General features: G+C 45.4%; 1 protein-coding gene across 1 annotated transcript; it reads left to right on the top strand.

Moving 5' to 3' along the window:
• The first annotated feature begins 786 nt into the window (after positions 1-786).
• Positions 787-21,073, top strand: LOC115785350 (tensin-4). The gene is made up of 12 exons (XM_030736924.1): positions 787-863; positions 2,684-2,957; positions 4,575-4,902; positions 7,019-7,422; positions 7,686-7,817; positions 9,609-9,701; positions 9,916-9,993; positions 11,337-11,399; positions 19,447-19,618; positions 19,739-19,807; positions 19,932-19,961; positions 20,338-21,073. The coding sequence occupies exons 2-12, from the start codon at positions 2,711-2,713 to the stop codon at positions 20,468-20,470; spliced, it is 1,749 nt and encodes a 582-aa protein (XP_030592784.1). The 5' UTR covers positions 787-863; positions 2,684-2,710; the 3' UTR covers positions 20,471-21,073.
• The last annotated feature ends 102 nt before the right edge of the window (positions 21,074-21,175 follow it).

Below are 21,175 nucleotides of genomic sequence, written 5' to 3' on the forward strand. Positions count from 1 at the left end.
GCTTCTTATGAGCTTGTTTGGATATTTTTTCACACTTCTTCCTCTCCATGTTGAACTCTGCTGTCATTACCTTTCCTCTTGAAGTCTGTTTATGAGATAAGCCACTCGTTTCCTTCTCTTTTTATTTACATATTACAAAGCGTCCCAACTTCTGCAGAACTGGAGTTGCACTTTTGTTCTTCAGAGCGTGCTCAGAGATGAAGGTTTAACACGGCAGCAGCTCCGACTGGGTTTCATTTGATTTTAATGCTCAAAGGAAGAATAAAGTTTCTCAGTCTTGGGCAATGGTGGATGTGGGGGCAACCTTATCCCAGCTGTCATAGGGTGAGAGGCAGGACACGCCCAGGACAGGTCACCAGCCTCACGTGTACAGCTTTGGAAACGTTCATATTTTACGACCTTTTGAATCAGACAATTTGTGAAGAACTAAAAGTACCTTCCAGACCTTTTTACGCCTGTGCAGTGACGCTGGCATCACCTCACCGTGAACAGCTCCACATTTTATTGACAAAAAAGTGAGTTAGTGATTAAAGACTTCACTTTGACGTCCTTAAAGTGTTGTGTGCGCCGTCCAAAGAAACACAAGTTAATGTCAATGCTTCCACTTTTTTCTGATTTCTGCACTCATGATTTCATTTTACTGGGGGAAGGGAGGTGGGGGGGATACTAAAGCCATAAATATTACTGCTACTATGACATCATCACCTGGAGCTGCAGGGAGTCACGATCCTTGCTGCTGATAGGCTCACTGGGAAAAGGGTTGGGATTTTATTAATAAAAGCAGCACTCAGAGTGTAACACACTGCAGAGTGAGAGAGGGAAGCAGCACCGAGGCGACAGCATACTGATCAGAAGAAAATAAGGTAAGAGGGCTTTTCTTTACCTTTAACATGTGCCAGAGAATAAACAGGATATCATCTGCAGCACAGATTTGCATGTAACAGCAGCAGGTCCTTATTTCTAATGTTCCTTCCTCTTTATTACTAATGCTGACTTGTGTTTATTACAGCACAGCATAGCAGGGACACTAAAAGCCACATTAAACCAAACAATCAGAATATTAAGCTCTTTTTTTCCCTGATATTTAAAAGAAACCCACAGCTTGTATTTCGTGCACCGTGTTACAGACTGAGGTGGAGTTTTGTGATGCTTTTCATGAGCAGAACATTTTGTTAATAATCTGAACTTTCCTTAAAAAAGGAAGTGCAGATGCAAATCTCACGCTTTTAAAGTTTCTGCTGTTTTAGGAAAACAGAGTAGCCATGGTAACAGCCACTCACCTGAGTGACTCACTGAGCGCCACACCTTGTCTAAATGCAGAGAAAGAGACAGATGAGCCAATCCTCCCACATATTACGCAGCCCACCGCGAGCGCCTATTCATGCTGATAGCTCTGAGACTCAGCACTTACTCAGCCCGCCTCATTAGTCACCGAACAGCGTTATAGAAACGATTGAGAAACACGTCGTGAGCCTCAGGCTGCAAGTCCCGACTCGCACCGTGTGCACAGATACACACTGTTTATTTTCGATATCAATCATAATTTAACATTAGCTGTTACTGTAGTCCATGCTGCTGAGGACAGCCCTCCACAGCTGCACAGCACATTCAGCAGCTGAAGGCGACTCAGATTCAGGACTTTTTAAACCCTTTTAAGGCAGTTTAAGACCAGAAAAATGGATCTTTCCAGATTATTTCATTGTTGTGGTTCATTGGACCTCCAGCTCTCTGAAAACCAAAGCAGTTTCTGAGCATTTGTTACATTTTACTCACTGTGGGTTCATTTCTCACTGCACTGTAAAATCCTGCAGCTCTGTGGAAATAAAAGTGTCACGACTGGAAATACAAAGAACTCAGAAATGTCTGTGAAGTAATGCAGACTCAGATCCTTTTTAGCACCCGCAACACACTGAACTCTGTACTGATGCAGGCTGATGTGTTGGAGCTGGATGCTAATGTGGACAAAATTAGGAGTCAAAGTCCACTTTGAATTTTGTCATGTTTGAAACATTTTATGTGCCTGGAACCAATTTCAGGATCCATCCATCCATCCATTTAAATATGACTACTTCTTGCTCTCTGGAAACTATACTTATCCAATTCAGGGTCCTGGGGGGTGAAGTCTATCTCAGCTGACACATTATCAGTTATTTCCAGATAATAAAGGCTAGATAAGATGTGCGTTTAGAATAATGATTTCAATATTTTGAGACTTTTTAAGGATCCACAGGAACCCAGATCTGTTCCATAACAGCAGCAGGCATCAAACACAGGATGAAATCAGATCCCTCTCTGTCCTCAGATCCAATAGTGCCTGTTGTATCTGCCACCACCTCTTCTGTCTGCTGCCTCTGAAAGCTTCCCTTTTCTAACTCCAGGTGTCCAAAGTTCACAGGTTCACAATGCAAAGTGTATTGTGTGTGTTGTGTATAGTGAATGTCAGTATTGGGCATCAAGTTGTAGAGTTTTTGCAATCTTCTGTTAAAATTGTTGTTCTTTGTTACTTTTACCAAAAACAAAACATGACATATTCAGGATAGGTTCTCATGAGTGGCACACAGTAACTCTCTGTTGTGTAAGTGGGGAAAAAAAAAAAACCCTTTATATAAAAATAACAATAGCGAGGCTTTTATTTCATTCTCAGCAGAGTAACTGATCTCTCTCCATTGTCTCTCTTTGGCAGTCCCAGAAGACTCTGAGCTCCCCTAATATGATGCCTACAGTCAAAGGCATGTCACACATGATACCCACTCATGTTCTCAGAGTGGGTCAGACTATCTGCCTGGAACCGGCACAGGAGAGGGTCATCCACTGCACCAGCCTCCCAAAATCCCACCATGACGATCCCGATCTCGACATTTCCCTGGAAAATCTCAACCAGCTCATCTTGGAGCTGGATCCCACGTTTGAACCCATCCAAGACAACAAAAGTCCAACATGCATCAGCCCCCCTACAGGTACAGTGAGACTGTAAACCCGACTCAAACATGCATCACTTTATTATAAGGCATCAAACTCAAAAGTGGGAAAGAGAATAATATCAAGGGCCAGATATCGGGCCCATTTATTTATGCTTTAATTTAATGTAAAATACCTGTAACAGATTTGTGCTCAGGAGTATGCATAAAGCCATAAACAAGTTAAAAAATTAAAGCCCTCACTTCCTTTAGTAAAGCAGGATAACACATTTTGATCACAGTTTTAAACCACGTCTAAGTGACCTCAGAGACTTTTCTCTGTCGCTTTCAAGCAACGTAATATTCATTTTGAAACTGCACACGAAGGGTGGGGCTCACTTAGATTAATGTACACACACCAACCTGATTAGATTACAGTTTGTTTAACATAATTCAGTCATTTACCATCACAAGAGCGCATATACATGACAGACAATAAGGAACAGCATAGCAGGTCTACCTTAAGTTGACGAGGCAGAGATAAAGACGCCATGGGTGGAAGTTATTACACCAAATAGTAATAAGATAATTTCCACGACACTCTGAGACGCTGCAGCATCATCAGCAAGTTTAAATCCTGCTTTGGTTGCTTTGTGTGTGGGGAAACCTGGGCCATGTTTCAAGAGTAAAACTTAAGGAATTTTATGATAGAGTAACAGAAACAAGCATGTTTGATCGGTTTTCTGTTAATTCACCTAAAAATACTATTGCACATTTCTATGGAATGACCCACAGAGGAAGCAGATATAACAGGTACAAAGACCACTTTAGCCCTGATGCTTCGATAAAGCTCTCAGCTTTCAGAGGTGTGACACAGACTACAGTAAAACCATAGTCACCCTTGTAAATAAATAGCACAGATAGCCTTAGGCTCTGGAAATTTACCCACCCTTTTTGTGATTGCTTTAATATTTTTAATCATGCTGTAATTACAACCACTTTGTCTGTTCTGGGATTACTGCCCAGACTCGTACCACACCCTCCACATGTTACAGCTACAGGCTGAAAAAGCACAGCGAGTAGTCACGCACCGGGGTGGAACAGCGGGGCCTCACTCAGCCCTGCTTTCATCAGAAAGTGTGTGCAAGAGTCAAACCATATATATATGTAAAAGAATAAATGGTTTCCTGTTTCTCACCTTTTCTTCAGAGATGTTCGAGTGTGTATGAAACTGTCACGTGTTGAAAAGGTGAACGGGTTTAAAGGAAATCAAGCAGCAGTGTGGAGAACTCTATATTCAGGCAGATTTCGTTCTTTTCTGCACGAACATTAGTCATAATTATGCAACTCTGGTTGCAGAAGCCACTCGTCTGGTGTTCACACAGACCGCGCGCTGTGGTATTTTCCTAGGCCATAAATTCTGCCGCTGCCATCGAGCCGGGCGTATCGTGACGTGGCTGAGGCTCCTCTGGGTGATCGGGTGTTCTGCAACAGCAGAAATCTGCAACCCAACGAATGGTCTGTGCAAGCAGGTGCCTGCACGAGAAACATGCCTGGCAACCGCGTGCCTACATACGCTGACAAAAACAAGAAACAGACTAAATTCTTGAAATGCAGCTTTTAAAAAAATTACTAGAATAACTTTTTAATACTAACACCTTACCCTTCCACCCACAGACGCCTCGTGCTCAGATGAAGATGTTTCTGAAGATGTGCTCGTTTCTAGAGGTTGTTCTACCATCTCGGTGGTGCCCTCGGTGTCCCCGAGTATCCCCATCCCCACACACAGCGGCCTCAGCTGCAGCCCCCACCGGATGCTGGCGTTCTCCAGCTCCCCAACGTCCACCCTGCCCCCGCTGCCGTTTGGCAGCGCACCCAGGCGAAATCCCTCACCGAAGAATGACTTTTCCCACGGGTCCCTGCGGCTGTCACGCTCCAACAGAAACAGCACCACCTCGCTCCTCTCCACCTCCACCTGCTCAGACACCAGCTACATCCTCGGCAGGTAAAACTCAGACACGCCATCATGATGTGAATGTAGCCACTGTGACATTAAGGCCACAGATAATCTAGCTGTTCTTCACCTGTGGGCCTGAGTTCAGACTGAAGCCTGTGCAGGGGAGGGACACACACACACACACACACACCACACACACACACACACACACACACACACACACACACACACACACACACACACCACGATTGTCTTCGTGTGGCTGTTCACTGATATTAATGCACTCTGTAGTTAAAACGCTAACCATCGTAGGACCTGGGTGGCTTAGTGGTGAAGCCGGTGACTGCATACATATGCCGCGTTGTGGTGCAGGTGGCGCAGGTTCGAGTCCCGGTCCGTCACCAATTTGCCCTCGTGTCCTCCCCTGGCTTTCCCCCATTTCATGTCTTTCTCTACTGTGGCCAAAAATGGAAAGAAAAAAAATGTTAACCATCACAGGTAAAAGCTGAACCTCAGTCTGGCTTTAATGCCTAAAGTCACGTCTCAAACTTCAGACGGGCCTTTGACGGAGTTTTAACGCAGCCTCACAGCACAACACAAAATGTGTGTTTCTGGACACAAACATCTTTATTTTCATTTTCCTGGATACAATTTTTCATCAGACTAGTTTCATGTTTACTGATTCATCATCAACACAAAGTCAAGATTTTCCTCATTTAAAGGGGGCTCAACATATGTGCTGCATACGTGCGCCGATTATGTCCCAGTGCAATCCATTAGTTTCATTTTTTTTTTTTTTTACTGAATGTAACAAGAAAGCAGGACGCTTCATGTCCATGTACTAAAATTTCTGGCATGAAGCAAGTTTTTTAATAGGGGGAGATCTCTGGCAGAGCCAGGATCAGGTGGTGGGAGCCATCTGCCATAACTGATCGATACTTTTCATGGTTTTTCCCAGCTCAGTATGCAGCTTCAGGGGGTGATTAAACATGAGCACTGTGAACTATCTGCATGCACTGTTTTGCCAACAGTATTCACTCGTCTGCCTTCACACACACATGAACCTGAGTAACATCCATTCTTAATCCAGAGGGTCTAATATGATGTGGGCCCACCCTTTACAGCTGTAACAGCTTCAGCTCTCCTGGGAAGGCTTTCCACAGGTTTAGGAGTGTTTATGGGAATTTTTGACCATTTTTCCAGAAGCACATTTGTGCAATCCATCCGAAAGGTGTTCTATCAGGCTGAGGTCAGGACTCTGTGAAGGCCAGTCAAGTTCTTCCACACCAAACTGGATCATCCATGTCTTTATGGAGCTGCTTTGTGCACTGGTGTGCAGTCATGTTGGAACAGGAAGGGGCCATCCCCAAACTGTTCCCACAGAGCTGGGAGCATCAAACTGTCCCAAATATCTTGGTATGCTGAAGCATTAAGCATTCACTGGAACTAAGGGGCCGAGCCCAACTCCTGAGAAACACCCCCACAGGAAGTTGGTGACCTCTGTGCACTATGACCCCACGCTGTGATTCCCAATCGCTATCGTTCCCAATATACAGCTGTGGACATGGAAGCGACTGGAACACCTGGATTCAATGATCTGGAAGGTTGAGTGAAGACTTTTGGCAGTATGGTGTATATCAAAGGCAAAAGGCACTTTGTTGACAGAATTCTTTGCTGACTATTATTTTCACCATTTGATAACCAGAACATTAAATTCTGAATACACCTGAATGTACCTAAAACAGCTACAGGTACTTACTGTAATTTCTTGTGTTTAAAAATAGTTTCCAAAACTGACCAGCATTGTAAACAGAAAAAGAAGAAACAGCAGCTTTGACTTTTATTTCCAAAGCATGTATTGTGTTAAAGAGATATCTACAGGGCTGGGCTGTATTTAAGATAGTGCAGCAAGTGAATATAACCTTAATTTAACCATGCTGGTCATTAGGAATACCTTCTTATTCACAATGATGTCCTGGGTGAAGGCAAAGCCTCTTGAGGAGGCCTGCTTCTGCCAAGGGTAATTACAAAAGCACTTTTGAAAAAATTATATTTTATCAAAGTGCTGGTGATGTTCCTTTGATTCTGGAGGGAATTAAAAACACTGTCACATAGAACCTTATATATACAGCATCTCTTTTTCCTCCTCTTTCTTTCATCGTAGTAACCTCTCCTTGACCGGTGAAGATCTCGATCCTCCAGACTCCGTGATGTCCGGCTCCTGTAGCGATGATTCCAGAATGAAGTCATGCAATAACAGGCAAAGCTTGGAGAAACCCTTGATAACGAAGCGAGGACATCTTCAGGAAGCGAACAGCAGAAGAGCACAGAACTGCCGTGCCTTAGTCTCGGGGTCACTGACCGATATCCCTCTGCTCTTAGTCAACGGGGCACCACAGCCAGACCTGCACTGGCCCGAACCAGAGATCGAATTACTCCAGAATGTCCCTCTGCCAAAACCAGCTTGTTCAGGTTTCCAGGCCCGTTTTAATGGCAGCCAACCATCGATGAAATTCGTCATGGATACGTCGAAGTTTTGGTTCCGTCCACACATCAGCAGAGCAGAAGGTGAGACTCTCCAAACATCACACGAAAAGCACTTAATTCAAAGTGGAAGTGTTTGAGCTGCTCTCAAGCTTGGAGCTGAATAAAAAATATCAGTCGTGTTTAAAGTAGAACATTTTGATGCAACTCAGCATAGAAACCTTCACCTTCAACAGAATACACGGACACAGCGGCTCAAACAGTGTTTTTTTCCCCCTTGAGACATGGAGGAAATTTGAGAAATCAAACACAAATGTCTGAGCATTTTGACGTTTTATTTATTCTAGCTGAAGCTCTACTAAAAGATAAGGAAGCAGGAACCTTTGTGGTGAGAGACAGCACCTCCTACAGAGGCAGTTTCGGTTTGGCCATGAAGGTAGATCAAACACCCGCCAGCTTCACAGCTGCTGCCTATCCAGGTAAGCTTGACCTCTGAACAACTTTAAAAAGACCTGTTGAATTTACAACTGCACACAAACAACATAAATGCAGCCGGGCTGCTGTTGTCTCTTTATCTATAACACAGACGATATATAAAGGTTTTACATAAAGTCTGTGGTCTGTGCCAGAGACCTGCAGCAAACGGCTTATCCAACTCTGCTGACGACATCGAGCTATCTGTGGTGAGGTAGTACACAGTGTGGTCATTTTTTCCAGCCACAGTATACCTTGTGTAAACACAAAAAAACCCCGTCTGTTTATAGCGCTGTAAGCAGTCGACGTGGAAAAAAAAAGGACCTCACTCACGAAACAATTTTGAGGCTTGCCTCGTTTGCAGATTTGTATGTTTTCATCCCATTCAGGAATGCGGGATATGAAAGATGTGAGCGCTGGTCGAGCTCTGAGACCACTTCACTGACAGGCTTCGTCTACCGAATGATCCCTACATCACGGACAGTCTAGCAACATGTTTTTCTGTTTAGCATGGCTTCTTTTAGCTCTTTTATCTTTTTTTTTTTTTTATCAGTCACACATATGTAAGGCTATAAAATTAAACTAAGACATCAGTTAACCCTGTGAAGACTCCCCAATGCCGACTGATGTGCCTTAGCAAAGGGTGCCCATTCACTTCAAGCTCCAAACCTTGTCTATCCTTAACTGGACGTTGGTGCAGTCCCTCATTTTATCCTCTGTCTGAACAAAGCCATTTTAGCTCCTCTCACTTTAACTGAACTCTCACCTGATTGGTTGCCCCTGACAAACAGAAGGTTCAAACAGCAGGTGGTGGGATATCTGCTCTCAATGACATCATACAGAGACAAGAGTGGCAAAAAAAGGCTTTTGGCTCACAGGAATTATTGAACAGCATCCATCACTGAAACAGTAACAAGGAAGAAATGAAACATGAGTGGTAGCATCACATGAAAAGAGGAAAGGACATGAAAACCTGAAACCTTCTGTTCTGACCCCGGATCAGCACTATGCCAGTACTTAGAAGGGAAAAGCATGTAGGACGGGGGACAACATCCCAACAGTCAAACATGGAGGCGTGTACCTGTGTGTCTTCATCATAACATCCAAGCCAGGATTAATTTTTCTTTTACTAAATATAACTTACAAAAGAGGACAGAGTGCTTGTTGCAGCTGATCCCTTAGATGGAGCAAATGACCATAAGGAGATCCTTGATGACCACATTTATGTGTGTGTACAGTGACTTTGGGGATGAAATTTTAAAATGCAGTAACTTCACAGCAACAACCGGAGACAGCTAACAGTCAGTAAATCTAATTTATTTGTTTGCATGAAGGTAAAATTAATGACTCACACACTGCAGGGATGCAGTTTTCACTCATTTATTACACCAGCAAAATTAAGTTTTTACAGCGATGTATCCTGTATTGCTCACGTTTAAGAAATCACCTCTCCGCTGACCTCCCGTGTCCCATGAGTCTAAACGGGCCTCTCTTCCATCATTGTGGTGCAGTGCTGAGCAGAGCCGGCTCTGCCTCACATTGAAATGCTACACAGCAGTACGAGCTGAAGCTGGATGAAAGAATCTGTAGGTCACATCTGCCGATCACTGATGAACATCTTGTGGCAGCCTGCCACACAGCCACTGACATCAGTGTGTGCATTTCTGTGGTTCCACGTCTTCTATTTGGTAGAAATCAGTAGAAAAGGGTTATTCCAGGGCTCCTTTCTTCGCTTTGATACATTGTACATTCTTTGTGCAAATCTTTCTCTGACATTTGTCCTTTTGACGAAACAGGAGAAAGCAGCTCAGATCTTATCAGACACTTCCTCATTGAATCATCAGCCAAAGGTGTGCGCATTAAAGGCTCTTCTCAGGAACCCTACTTTGGTGAGTTATCAGCTTACAAACCCACTCAGAGTTCACTTGCATATTTAAAGTGAGTCCTGGTCTGACTCAGAGAAGTCTCATCTCTTGGGATGTGAGTGGACACCAGTCCTTGGGTATCCCCACAAAGTGTGTGTGTTAAACTTTAGAGTTCTTGAATCAGGAATCATCTCATCTGCACTCAGCTGAAGCTGTGACTTGATTTGTGTCTTTGCAGGTAGTCTCTCTGCCCTGGTCTACCAGCACACCATCTCTGCCTACGCCTTACCCTGCAGGTTACGGCTCTACTGCCACGGTAACCAAGCCTTTGTTATTACTGCACATTTTTCTGTGTGTTTGAGCCTGCTTCACAGCTCTGTTCACAAAGGACAACATCACAAGTTTAAATGCTGCTAAGACTGAATATAAGAATAGCCTGCAGGTTTGAAAACTATCAGAATGTACTGAGCCTGCAGTCCTTCAGATGGCCAGCGGGGGGGGGGGGGGGGGGGGGGGGGGGGGGGGGGGGGGGGGGGGGGGGGGGGGGGGGGGGGGGACTGCAAAACGCAGTCAGGTTTTATAGAAGTCTATAGAAAACTACCATCCCACATGCTCGGTTCATGGCCTCAGAAAAACATTTTCCCAACCCGTTTCTGGTCTGAATTGTTTAAAGCTTATTATTTGATATTGTGTGGTCCCATTTTGGGTAAGACTACTGACAAAAGCAGGGAAAGGCTGATTGATTACAGCAAACAACCATTTTTGTCAGTGTTGGCATTACTCAAACCTTTTCCTTTGAGCTTTAATATAATTAAATATAATGAACTGAGTGTCAAGAGCAAAGTTAACTGAGACAAAAGCAGCTGCAGCTAACCATTAATAATAAACTTTCATAAAGTTTTTTCCTCTATAAACATCTTGTTGGCTGAAGGCTCCATTTCATCTATCTCAACTTAACTGCGATCGAGTTAGGAAAACACATCGCTGTGAATTTAGCCTTTCAAAGTCAAATTTAGTTGTTATTAAAGTTGACTGACTGTCCAGCTCTGCTTCAAGGTTTATCCGACCAAAAGCTTTATGTAGCAGGGCTGCTACCACAGACAGTGTAAAGGGTGGTGTGCCGGTCCCACAGAAGCCTGTTGGAAAAAGGCGCAGGTTCCCTCACTCAACCTGCAGTTTCAGGCAATACTTAATAAAATATTAAGTTTATTTGTAAATTATGATCATTCTCAGTGAGAAATGAGGATTGTCCAGGATATACTTATTGGCTACTGTTAGAGGGAAAAAGCAGATACAGATCCTAACTGAGTTCCCTTCAGGAGGACAACCAGAAGGATGCAGAACATGTGACCAAAATGAAAGAAAAGACATTTACTTTAACAAATTCTACTCTAATGCCACATTTTAAATATTAATCACAGCTTCAATTAGCAAAAATGTTCCCAGGAGACGGAGACGAGGCTTATGTTGCTGCTCAGTGTGTACAACCCCCCCACCCCACACGGGTTACAAACAGCACACACATTCATCTACACACACATACAGACACAGGAAAACATTAATGTTACAAAACTGTAAATTCTCAGTCATTCGGCTACATTGTTCTGCCATTAATGCGCTTTCAGTTCAATGAAACCCGGCTCTTATTTGTCTACACAGACCTGAGATCAGCAGAAGAGAGAGCCAAACAAAAAGCAGCTTCAGAGGAAAAGGACAGAACAGGTGAGTCAAAGTAAAAACCTCAGTAACAGGTGTTTAGGCACTTTTAGATGAGGTTGTAATCCTTTACCTCCACGAGGACATTCTCTAAGTAAATACCTGCGTTGTAAGTCTGCTAGCAGGATGGCTTAAAAGATTATGGACAGATTTGCCTGAAAACTTTACCAGCATCTGTTCTGGCTCAGCTTAGATGTTATTCATAACTGGACATTTTCATCTGGATAGCCGTCCGGATACAGACAGTGCATTCCAAAAGTGCCTCCTACCTCCTTTCCCTGATAAGGACTTAGGAAAAGAGAAGAGCGGTGCTCTGAGTATTCAAACAACCTTCCAGAACGTGATGCCGGATGTCCACCGCGTTGAAACTACAGCGTGCAGAAGATGGACAACAAAAATGTGCTTCTTAATTCAAGCAATTCTTTGCTTGGATGGCTAATAGTTGTGAGCGTCGAGCACAAACAGCGAGCGAATGAATCTGTAACTAATTAAAGCGAAACGTCTGTGAAAATGCAGCTACTGTGTTACTGAATCTGTGTCAGTGTGGCAGACTAATAATACCTCAGAAAAAAAAACCAAACAGATGCCACACTCACGCACACGGCACAGTCACATGCTGTAGTAACTGGGACGGTAAATTCTGCACATCAGGTCGGCTGATTTTAGGTTTGCATGGTGGAGCAGTTTGTAATACAGCAGCTAATCCTCAGAGAGGAGTTTCCCCTCTCATTCATCATTTAGTTGTAACAGGCCTACCACCCTCACACTCCTCCCTCAGACCTGCTGATTCTGAGCCCCCTGCGCTGCTCTTGGCAGTTATTACTGAAGTGAAGCAGCTGCATCTTCTTATATGTACCTGCTGTGATCCAGTGGACCTCCGTTCCTCCTCCCTCCATCCAGCACTGATCCCAGCTGACCTGAACACAGGAAATGACATCACCAATGCAAACTGGTGATACAGAACCTTAAACACGCTTTGATCAGTTGTGTTCTTCACGCATGGCTCAACAGGTAGTTTTTATTCCAGCAGTGTGACGTTCAGAGTTCAGCTGTGCATTTAACAGGCTGCAGTAACAGTTACTGTAACACTTACATGATGGATGGACAGTCAGATGGTCCATCTTCTCCTCTCCTTTCATGAAACATGGTCCCGGTGCTTCCTACACTAAAGGAGGCAATAAAGGAAGCACTGAAGCTCCTTTCCTAGTATTTGGATGATGGGAACAGCTCTTATTACGGCAGCCACACAGATGCTTCCAGTCTCAGCTCATGCCTGCTGTTTCAGAATTTAAGAAGGTGCTCACTGATGATCATTTGCATTGATTTTAATTAAGATTAAATATCCAATTACTGTTTGCATGCATTTCCTCTCTTTGCTCTTACACTCAAAAACCTAATTGAGCTAATGGAATAAGCCAGCATTGTTTGACCAAATTCACTGCAGATGCAGGTTTCCTTCTGTTCACCACAAACCTGTGTCTGTGCAGCAGCACTGCCAGGGTTATGGTGATGGTTAAGAGAATTAAACTGATTGGGAAGCAGATTCATTTCCAGAAGGAGCAGTAATGGGAGTCTGGCTCACGAGTCAGGACCCTGAAGTGGAAGAAGAAGAACAGGAGGGGATTTAACCTGCTTTCAATGCATTTATGCCTTTTCCTGTCGGGTTAGAAACATACTGTGCTCTGCAGCTATGCAGAAATGTTGATAGTAGCTTATCCCACCAACCTGAGACCGAGGTTTACTTATAAAGCTAAAACCTGCTGGTGAGGGTTGACCTCAATCTATATGCAGAACATAAAGCGTGCCGCTTTACCTGCGCTAATGTTTTTATGTGCATTAACTCCTGAGCAACGGCATCACGGCATCCCACAACAGTCAGCAGTAAAAACCTCACATAGGTGTAAATATGGATGTGCAGTAATGACAGCTACAGGTTACAGACAGCAGCCACAGTTTGTTGCTCAGTGTGAGGAGGTCACAGCTAACTCTGCTGGTAATGACTGCACCAGCTCTGTTCAGACACACAAAAGTAGAGGACCGAGTATCCCAAAGCTCTGATTACTTCAGTACATGTACTTAGTTACTTCATCTGCTAATACCACCCTGAATACTTTACATAAATTAGCTGAAATATCAAAGTTTTAAACTACAAAATGTTTGAAATACACCTTTCAGCATGTTTTTATATGTGTGTTTTATTTTACTAAAGTAATACAAATACCCTGGAGCCAGGCCTGGGGAGGGAGCTCGAGGGAAAGCGTCTGGTGGCCAGGCATTAGCCCGTGGTGCTTGGCCGGGCGCAGCCCGAAGAGGTTACATGGGCCCGCCCTCCTGCAGGCCCACCACCCGCAGGAGGTGTCGTAGGGTCGGGTGCAATGTGTGTCGGGCGGTGGCCGAGGGCGGAGGCCCTGGCGGACCGATCCCCGGCTATCGAAACTGGCTGTTGGGACATGGAATGTCACCTTCTGGTGGGGAAGGAGCCTGAGCTAGTGCGTGAGGTTGAGAGATACCAGCTAGACATAGTTGGGCTCACCTCAACGCATGGCCTGGGCTCTGGAACCAGTCTCCTGGAGAAGGGCTGGACTCTGTTCCAGTCTGGAGTTGCCCTCGGTGAGAGGCGGCGAGCTGGGGTGGGTATTCTTAGGAATAGTGGGTATTGTTAGGAACGGCCTGCCCGATCTGAACCCGAATGGTGTTTTGTTATTGGACTTCTGTGCAAACCACAGTTTGTCCATAACAAACACCGTGTTCGAACACAAGGATGTCCATAAGTGCACATGGCACCAGGACACCCTAGGTCGCAGGTCGATGATCGATTTTGTAATCGTATCATCAGATCTGCGGCCGTATGTTCTGGACACTCGGGTGAAGAGAGGAGCTGAGCTGTCAACTGATCACCACCTGGTGGTGAGTTGGATCAGGTAGCGGGGGAAGATGCTGGACAGACCTGGCACACCTAAACGTATTGTGAGGGTGCGCTGGGAACGCCTGGCAGAAGCCCCAGTCCGGGAGATCTTCAACTCCCACCTCCGGCAGAACTTCGACAGCATTCCGAGGGAGGCTGAGGACATTGAGTCCGAATGGACCATGTTCCGCACCTCCATTGTTGAGGCGGCTGCTCAGAGCTGTGGCTGCAAGGTGGTTGGTGCCTGTCGTGGTGGTAACCCCCGAACCAGATGGTGGTCACCGGAGGTGAAGGGAGCCATCAAGCTGGAAGAAAGAGTCCTATCGGGCTTGGTTAGCCTGTGGGACTCCAGAGGCAGCTGACAGGTATCGACAGGCCAAGCGGAATGCAGCTCGGGTAGTGGCCAAAGCAAAAACTCGGGTGTGGGAGGAGTTCGGTGAGGCTATGGAAAAAGACTTTCGGACGGCATCGAAGCGATTCTGGCAAACCGTCAGGCGACTCAGGAGGGGAAAGCAGTGCTTCACTCACACTGTTTATAGTGCGGGGGGGGGTGCTGCTGACTTCAACTGAGGCTATAGTCGGACGGTGGAAGGAATACTTCGAGGACCTTCTGAATCCCACTGACACGCCTTCTGTAGTGGAAGCAGAGTCTGGGGATGAGGGGGATGACTTGACCATCACTGGGGGTGAGGTCACTGAGGTAGTTAAACAACTCCTTGGTGGCAGAGCCCCTGGGGTGGACGAGATTCGCTCTGAGTTCCTGAAGGCTCTGGATGTAGGGCTGTCTTGGTTGACACGCCTCTGCAACATCGCGTGGAGATCTGGGGCAGTGCCATTGGATTGGCAGACCGGGGTGGTGGTCCCCATCTTTAAGAAGGGAGACCGGAGGGTGTGCTCCAACTTTCGGGGGATCACACTCCTCAGCCTCCCCGGTAAGGTCTATGCCAGGGTGCTGGAAAGGAGGGTGCGTCCGTTAGTCGAACCTCGGATTCAGGAGGAACAATGCGGTTTTCGTCCTGGTCGTGGAACGCTGGACCAGCTCTTTATACTCTCAAGGATATTCGAGTGTGCGTGGGAGTTTGCCCAACCAGTCTACATGTGCTTTGTGGACTTGGAGAAGGCATTCGACCGTGTTCCTTGGGGTGTTCTTTGGGAGGTTCTGCGGGAGTATGGGGTGTCTGGCCCATTGTTGCGGGCCATTCAGTCCTTGTACAACCACAGTGAGAGCTTGGTCCGTATAGCCGGTAATAAGTCGGATTTGTTTCCTGTGGGTGTTGGACTCCGTCAGGGCTGCCCTTTGTCACCGATTCTGTTCATAATTTTTATGGACAGAATTTCTAGGCGTAGCCAGGTGGTGGAAGGCTTCTTCCTTGGTGGCCTCAGAGTCACATCTCTGCTTTTTGCAGATGATGCAGTTCTGTTGGCTTCATCACGGGGGGGCCTCCAGCTCGCAGTGGAACGGTTCGCAGCCGAGTGTGAAGCGGCTGGCATGAGAATCAGCACCTCTAAGTCTGAGGCCATGGTCCTCAGACGGAAAAGGGTGGAGTGCCATCTCCGGCTCAGGAACGAGTTCTTGCCTCAAGTGGAGGAGTTTAAGTATCTCGGGGTCTTGTTCACGAGTGATGGGAGAAGGGAACGGGAGATCGACAGGTGGATCGGGGCTGCTTCTGCAGTGATGCGGACGCTGCACCGGTCCGTCGTGGTGAAGAGGGAGCTTAGCGTAAAAGCGAGGCTCTCGATTTACGGTCGATCTACGTTCCTACCCTCACCTATGGTCACGAGCTTTGGGTAGTGACCGAAAGAATAAGATCGCGAATACAAGCGGCAGAAATGAGTTTCCTTCGAAGGGTGGCTGGCCTCTCCCTTAGAGATAAGGTGAGGAGTGCGGCCATCCGGGAGGGGCTGAGTAGAGCCGCTGCTCCTCCACATCGAAAGGAGCCAGTTGAGGTGGCTCGGGCATCTGATTAGGATGCCTCCTGGCCGCCTCCTGGGTGAGGTGTTCCGGGCATGTCCCACCGGGAGGAGGCCCCGTGGTAGACCCAGGACACGCTGGAGAGATTGTGTATCTCGGCTGGCCTGGGAACGCCTTGGGGTCCCTCCGGATGGGCTGGAGGAGGTGGCTGGGGAGAGGGAAGCTTGGGCTTCTCTGCTTAGGCTTCTGCCCCCGCGACCCGGCCCCGGATAAGCGGAAGAAAATGGATGGATGGATGGATGGATGGAATACAAATACCTTTATTAGTCCCGCAATGGGGAAATTACAGTTAGCAGAACACCCATCCAAGAAATACAAACACAAACAGGGGGGACAGGTGTCTGAGGTCGTGCAGCCGTTTTACCAGCGCTACCTTTAGCAGGAAAACAGAAAGAGATACACTGGAATAGTTAGGTTAAAAAAAATCATCTTTTACTGTGATCATTATGAACACCTTATGAGGTTCCAAAAAACACCTCAGCAAAGCAGCAGCACATTTAAAGCCTGGAGAGCACTAGGGTGGGTAGGGGAGGGGCTGCCAGCGGAGACGAGCAGGATGCTGTGATGGTCACACAGCTTCCAGACCAGCAGTTCATGATGATGTTCATGATAAGATGGTACAGTCAGCCTTGGTTGCCAGGATACCAGTTCATACAGGTCACAGGTGAAGAGCATCTGTTTACAAACATCTCCAGGAGATGATTTAGACAGACAGCATCCAAGGCCGTCTGGGAGCCAAACTCCAAATACTGCAATTGTTTTGGTTCAGGCCGTCATAACTATTTGCTGACAGACTTACAGTTTTCTGGTGACCTCTCAGAAATCCAATCATCTGAATTTGGTTCTACTCTTCCATGCAGAACAGAGACTCCAACACTCCTCCAGATGTAATCCACTTCAATTCAACTTAATCCCGGGATCCGGGATTCCCGGGAAATGCGATCAGAACCATTTCCCGTTTCCCGGGAAACGTTAGACGGGAAACCGGGAAAAAAGTCGCGCGCGTCGATTTGACTTTCAGAAAGAAAGAAAGCTTCAGAAAGTTAAATTTAAGGAAATATTGAGAGAAGGGTTCGTTTAATGCGAAAAGCATTACTCTTCATTTCAGGCACGTTCAGCCTCCGTTTAAGGCTTCAGCCTTCATCTCAAGCGTTTTAATAGAGGTATTAAACAGTTGTACTTTTTCCTCTTTAATTTGTTGAAATCGTAGGCAATGTGTTTACCCTAAGGTATTTTGTATTATATAATTCTATATTATTATATATTGTTATATTGCATTATATAGCCTAAAATATGCCTGCCCTGAACAATAAAGAAATATCTGTTTAACTTCGAGTGTTTCTTTTCCTCGTTTGCAGCCGCTTACTAACAATCATGAATTAGGATGCGGGCCTAATGTGTGAAGAAATATCATGAAATAGATTGCTTTAACATATTTCGCTTTTAAAATGGAGTTGAGTAAAATGTATATTTTTTAGGCTATAAGGATGGCCAGTTTTTCAATAGACGATTCACAGCGAACCTACTTTAACCCTCAGACACAGTGTTATAAATTTGCTGTTGCCAGAATGGCAATGACCAAGTCGTAGTGCATTACTCAAGGCCCTGTGTTATGTCATATTATAGTGAAGTACGGTAGTTCACTTTTCAATGACTGTTAAACAGCGTTCCACTGGTGGAGATATAGCGCAACAGATGTCGCCACGACAGCGTGGCTGAGCCTTTATCAATGCTGTGGAGATGAACCGTATTGTTTTGCACCAGCAGTTGTAAAATATCTTGGTATAATTCCATGTACAATGGAGGAATATTCGAATTATATTTGTTAAGGGAGTGTTGAGGAACGATACAACACCGCATAGCTCGAGCACTCCAATGTCCAGATGTAGGTTTTATTGCGTTAATCAAGCCGACGTTGCCCCCTACTGGGCATAACAGGACATAGCTGGAAAGCTACCTCTACAATATCAGAATAGGTTAAGGCCGACACAGGCTACAGAAGGCCTAATTAAAATAAAAAAATAAATAAACTTTTTCCCGGGATTCCCGGGAAATGGCTCGTCATTTCCCAGGATTTGATTCATGTCATTTTCGGGAAAAATATTAAACCCTACTACTGAGTCTGATTGAGTTCGTACTGTTTCTGCATCCCTCATAGGCAGCCTTACTAGGGCCTGAACAGCTGCCCAGAAACCAGGTATCCCCAGGTCCAATTCGGGAAAAAAAAAATCCTGGTATCAATATATATGCTGCGTCCACACAGTGCAGCCAGGAACGTTATCTTCCATCCCCACGGGAATCCATAACGTAGCCAGCCAGGTGTGTAGCCAGGCCAGAGGGAAGAGGGTTCCTGATCTCCCAATCTCCTCGTGATGAGAATTTGATCATCAACAGTGTTGAGAGACCAGCTGACCAGATCCATAATTTAATTTCCAGTTCGGGGATGTGTGAAGAGACGCTCTAAGCAGTGAAGTAGCAAAAAAGCAGGGGTAGATAGGGAAGGCTGGGGAGAAGAGAAAAATGCGTCCGTCTCCACCGAGAGCAGGAAGAGAAAAAATCATCCAGTGCAATGAGACAAAACTTAGATTCAACAGAAGCAAAGAGAACATTTTTATTATTTAAAAGGAGAAAAGAAGCAGAGACAGAAACCAAAAAAATCTGTTAACTTCTTCATTTTATAAATTTTATCAATCACATGTAGGCTACCCCGCTCCATCCCTTCTAAATGGGTTTACAAACATTACAGACCTGTAACCAGTCTGAAAAATATAGTTTCAATGCTGCTGTAATTTGGGATGGCACAGTGATGCAGTGGTTAGTGCAGTCGCCTCACGATAGGAAGGGTTCCTGGGTCGAAGTCCTGGTCAGCTGGTGTCCTGTGTGGAAGTCACTTTTCCTCTTCATAAAGTGGGGAACCAAAATTTGAAAACTGAGTATTCAGTGTTTTTGGGTCTCCTTTAACGCACAAACATGGAGAGAGTGAAGACAATCTGCAGGATAAGGCACAGATGCACACATTATCTCTTATAACTCCCTCCTGTTTCCCAGCAGCAGAGTCTCAACAACCCCAGGCATTGGGTTAAAGTACAAATATTCCAGAAAGGAACTTTTGATTTAATCACCGTCATATATCACTAAACATTTAATGACAGTGTCTTTGTTTGTCTTCTCACCAGCTTCCAACTTCATCTATCTGGATGCCGTGCCCACTGAGATGCTGACAGGCCCCTGCGCAGTGCAGAAGGCGGTGTCCTCAACACTACAGAAGGCTCCGGGTTCCTTCACACCCACCATAGTCAACATGAAAGTGTCTCTGAAGGGTGTCACACTCACAGACATCAACAGGAAGTAAGAAAAATGAAAACTGACAGCAGAGATTTTACACGCAGCGCACAGCAGGCTCATCTCGGTGGTGCTGAGGTGTGGTCTCTGTGCAACATTGTGTCAAAAACCTTTCATTTCTTGCAGGCTCTTCTTCAGACGCCATTACCCCGCTCACCTGCTGAGCTACAGCAGTGAAGATCCAGATAATCGAGTGTGAGTATGTGTGTCATAAGCTGTGAGTGCAGAGGTCAGGACAGGAGACCAGGCGGATGTCTCCACTGATTAAAGCGCTTCACTTAGAGTCTAATCTGAAACTTTGTCTGTCTCACTCTCACAGGTGGATGAGGGGTTCCAATTTTGGTGCAAGGTAACCTGAACTTCCAGCCCAAATAGGGGGCCTATTCTGCTCATTTACACATCTTAGCTCCCTCAGAGCAGCGCTCCATGAGCCACAGCTCTTTATCCTACACTGGGTCCTGGTGCAGGCCCTCAGTTCATCCTCTGTCTCAACAAGCTGTTTAGGCCCCTCCCCTTTAAGCCAACTTTCTTCTGATTGGCTGCCCTTCACAAACTGGTGGTAGGTATGATGTCTCTGCTTGAGATTGTCATATTAGGAACATTATTGAGAACAATTTATATATATGACAGGAAATAATGAAAAGCAGAATAGGTCCCCTTAAAAACTTCTTCTTCTTCCTCTTGTAGTGCAAATTAATGTAACTCATGTTTCTTTGCACCAACAGGTTGTTTGGCTTCGTGGCAAAGGGTATTGAAGCCGGTACGGAGAACGTATGCCACGTGTTTGCAGAATATGACTCCCTGCAGGCCTGCAATAAAGTCATCGAGGTGATTCAGGCAGCCATAGCCAAGCCGTAAACACACAAACCCTGAGATGACGCGACGCAGCCTCCAGACTCCTGCTTACACTGTCTGTTTTACACTGTACTCTTCTACAATAACCTGTCCAGTACGGCGGTTACAGGAAGTGTCGCTGCTGCTTTAGATCAAACTGGAAAAGTTGGCGTTTCTGCTGGATTTAGGCTCCAGCAGCTGATCAGATGATAAAAATCATATTAAAAGATAATATATGTGTAACTGTGGCAAACATGAGGATATGCAGGACTGCACATACTACAGGTGACTATAATTCAGTGAGGCGCCATAGTTGGAATATCATCTAATCGGCTAGTAAAAGCACATATAAAACTGCTCAGGGATCAGTTTCAGATGTCAGAAACCAGCATCTTCTGTCCAGGCAGGAGAATGTAAAGGAACCCCTCTCAAACTGAGGGGTGAGTATGTGTTACATACATACATGAATTACCCGATGAATTAAATATAATGATGGAGGAATGAGTGTTTTGGTGGGTCAGTTCGTTTCAAAGCAGAAACTCTGCAGATGCCCCTGAATGTATATATGACACTGCACTGTAAAAACTCCATTCTCTGTATATTCATGGATTATTATTATTATTATTTTTGCTTTTGATGATAAATAAAGATGTTTAACTACTGAGTGTGTGTGTGTGTGTGTGTGTGAAAGTGAGAAGGAAGAGCGCTGTTGTGACAGAAAACACAGAT

The sequence above is a fragment of the Archocentrus centrarchus genome, chromosome 1 (assembly GCF_007364275.1).
Source record: "Archocentrus centrarchus isolate MPI-CPG fArcCen1 chromosome 1, fArcCen1, whole genome shotgun sequence".
Taxonomy (NCBI): Eukaryota; Metazoa; Chordata; class Actinopteri; order Cichliformes; family Cichlidae; genus Archocentrus; species Archocentrus centrarchus.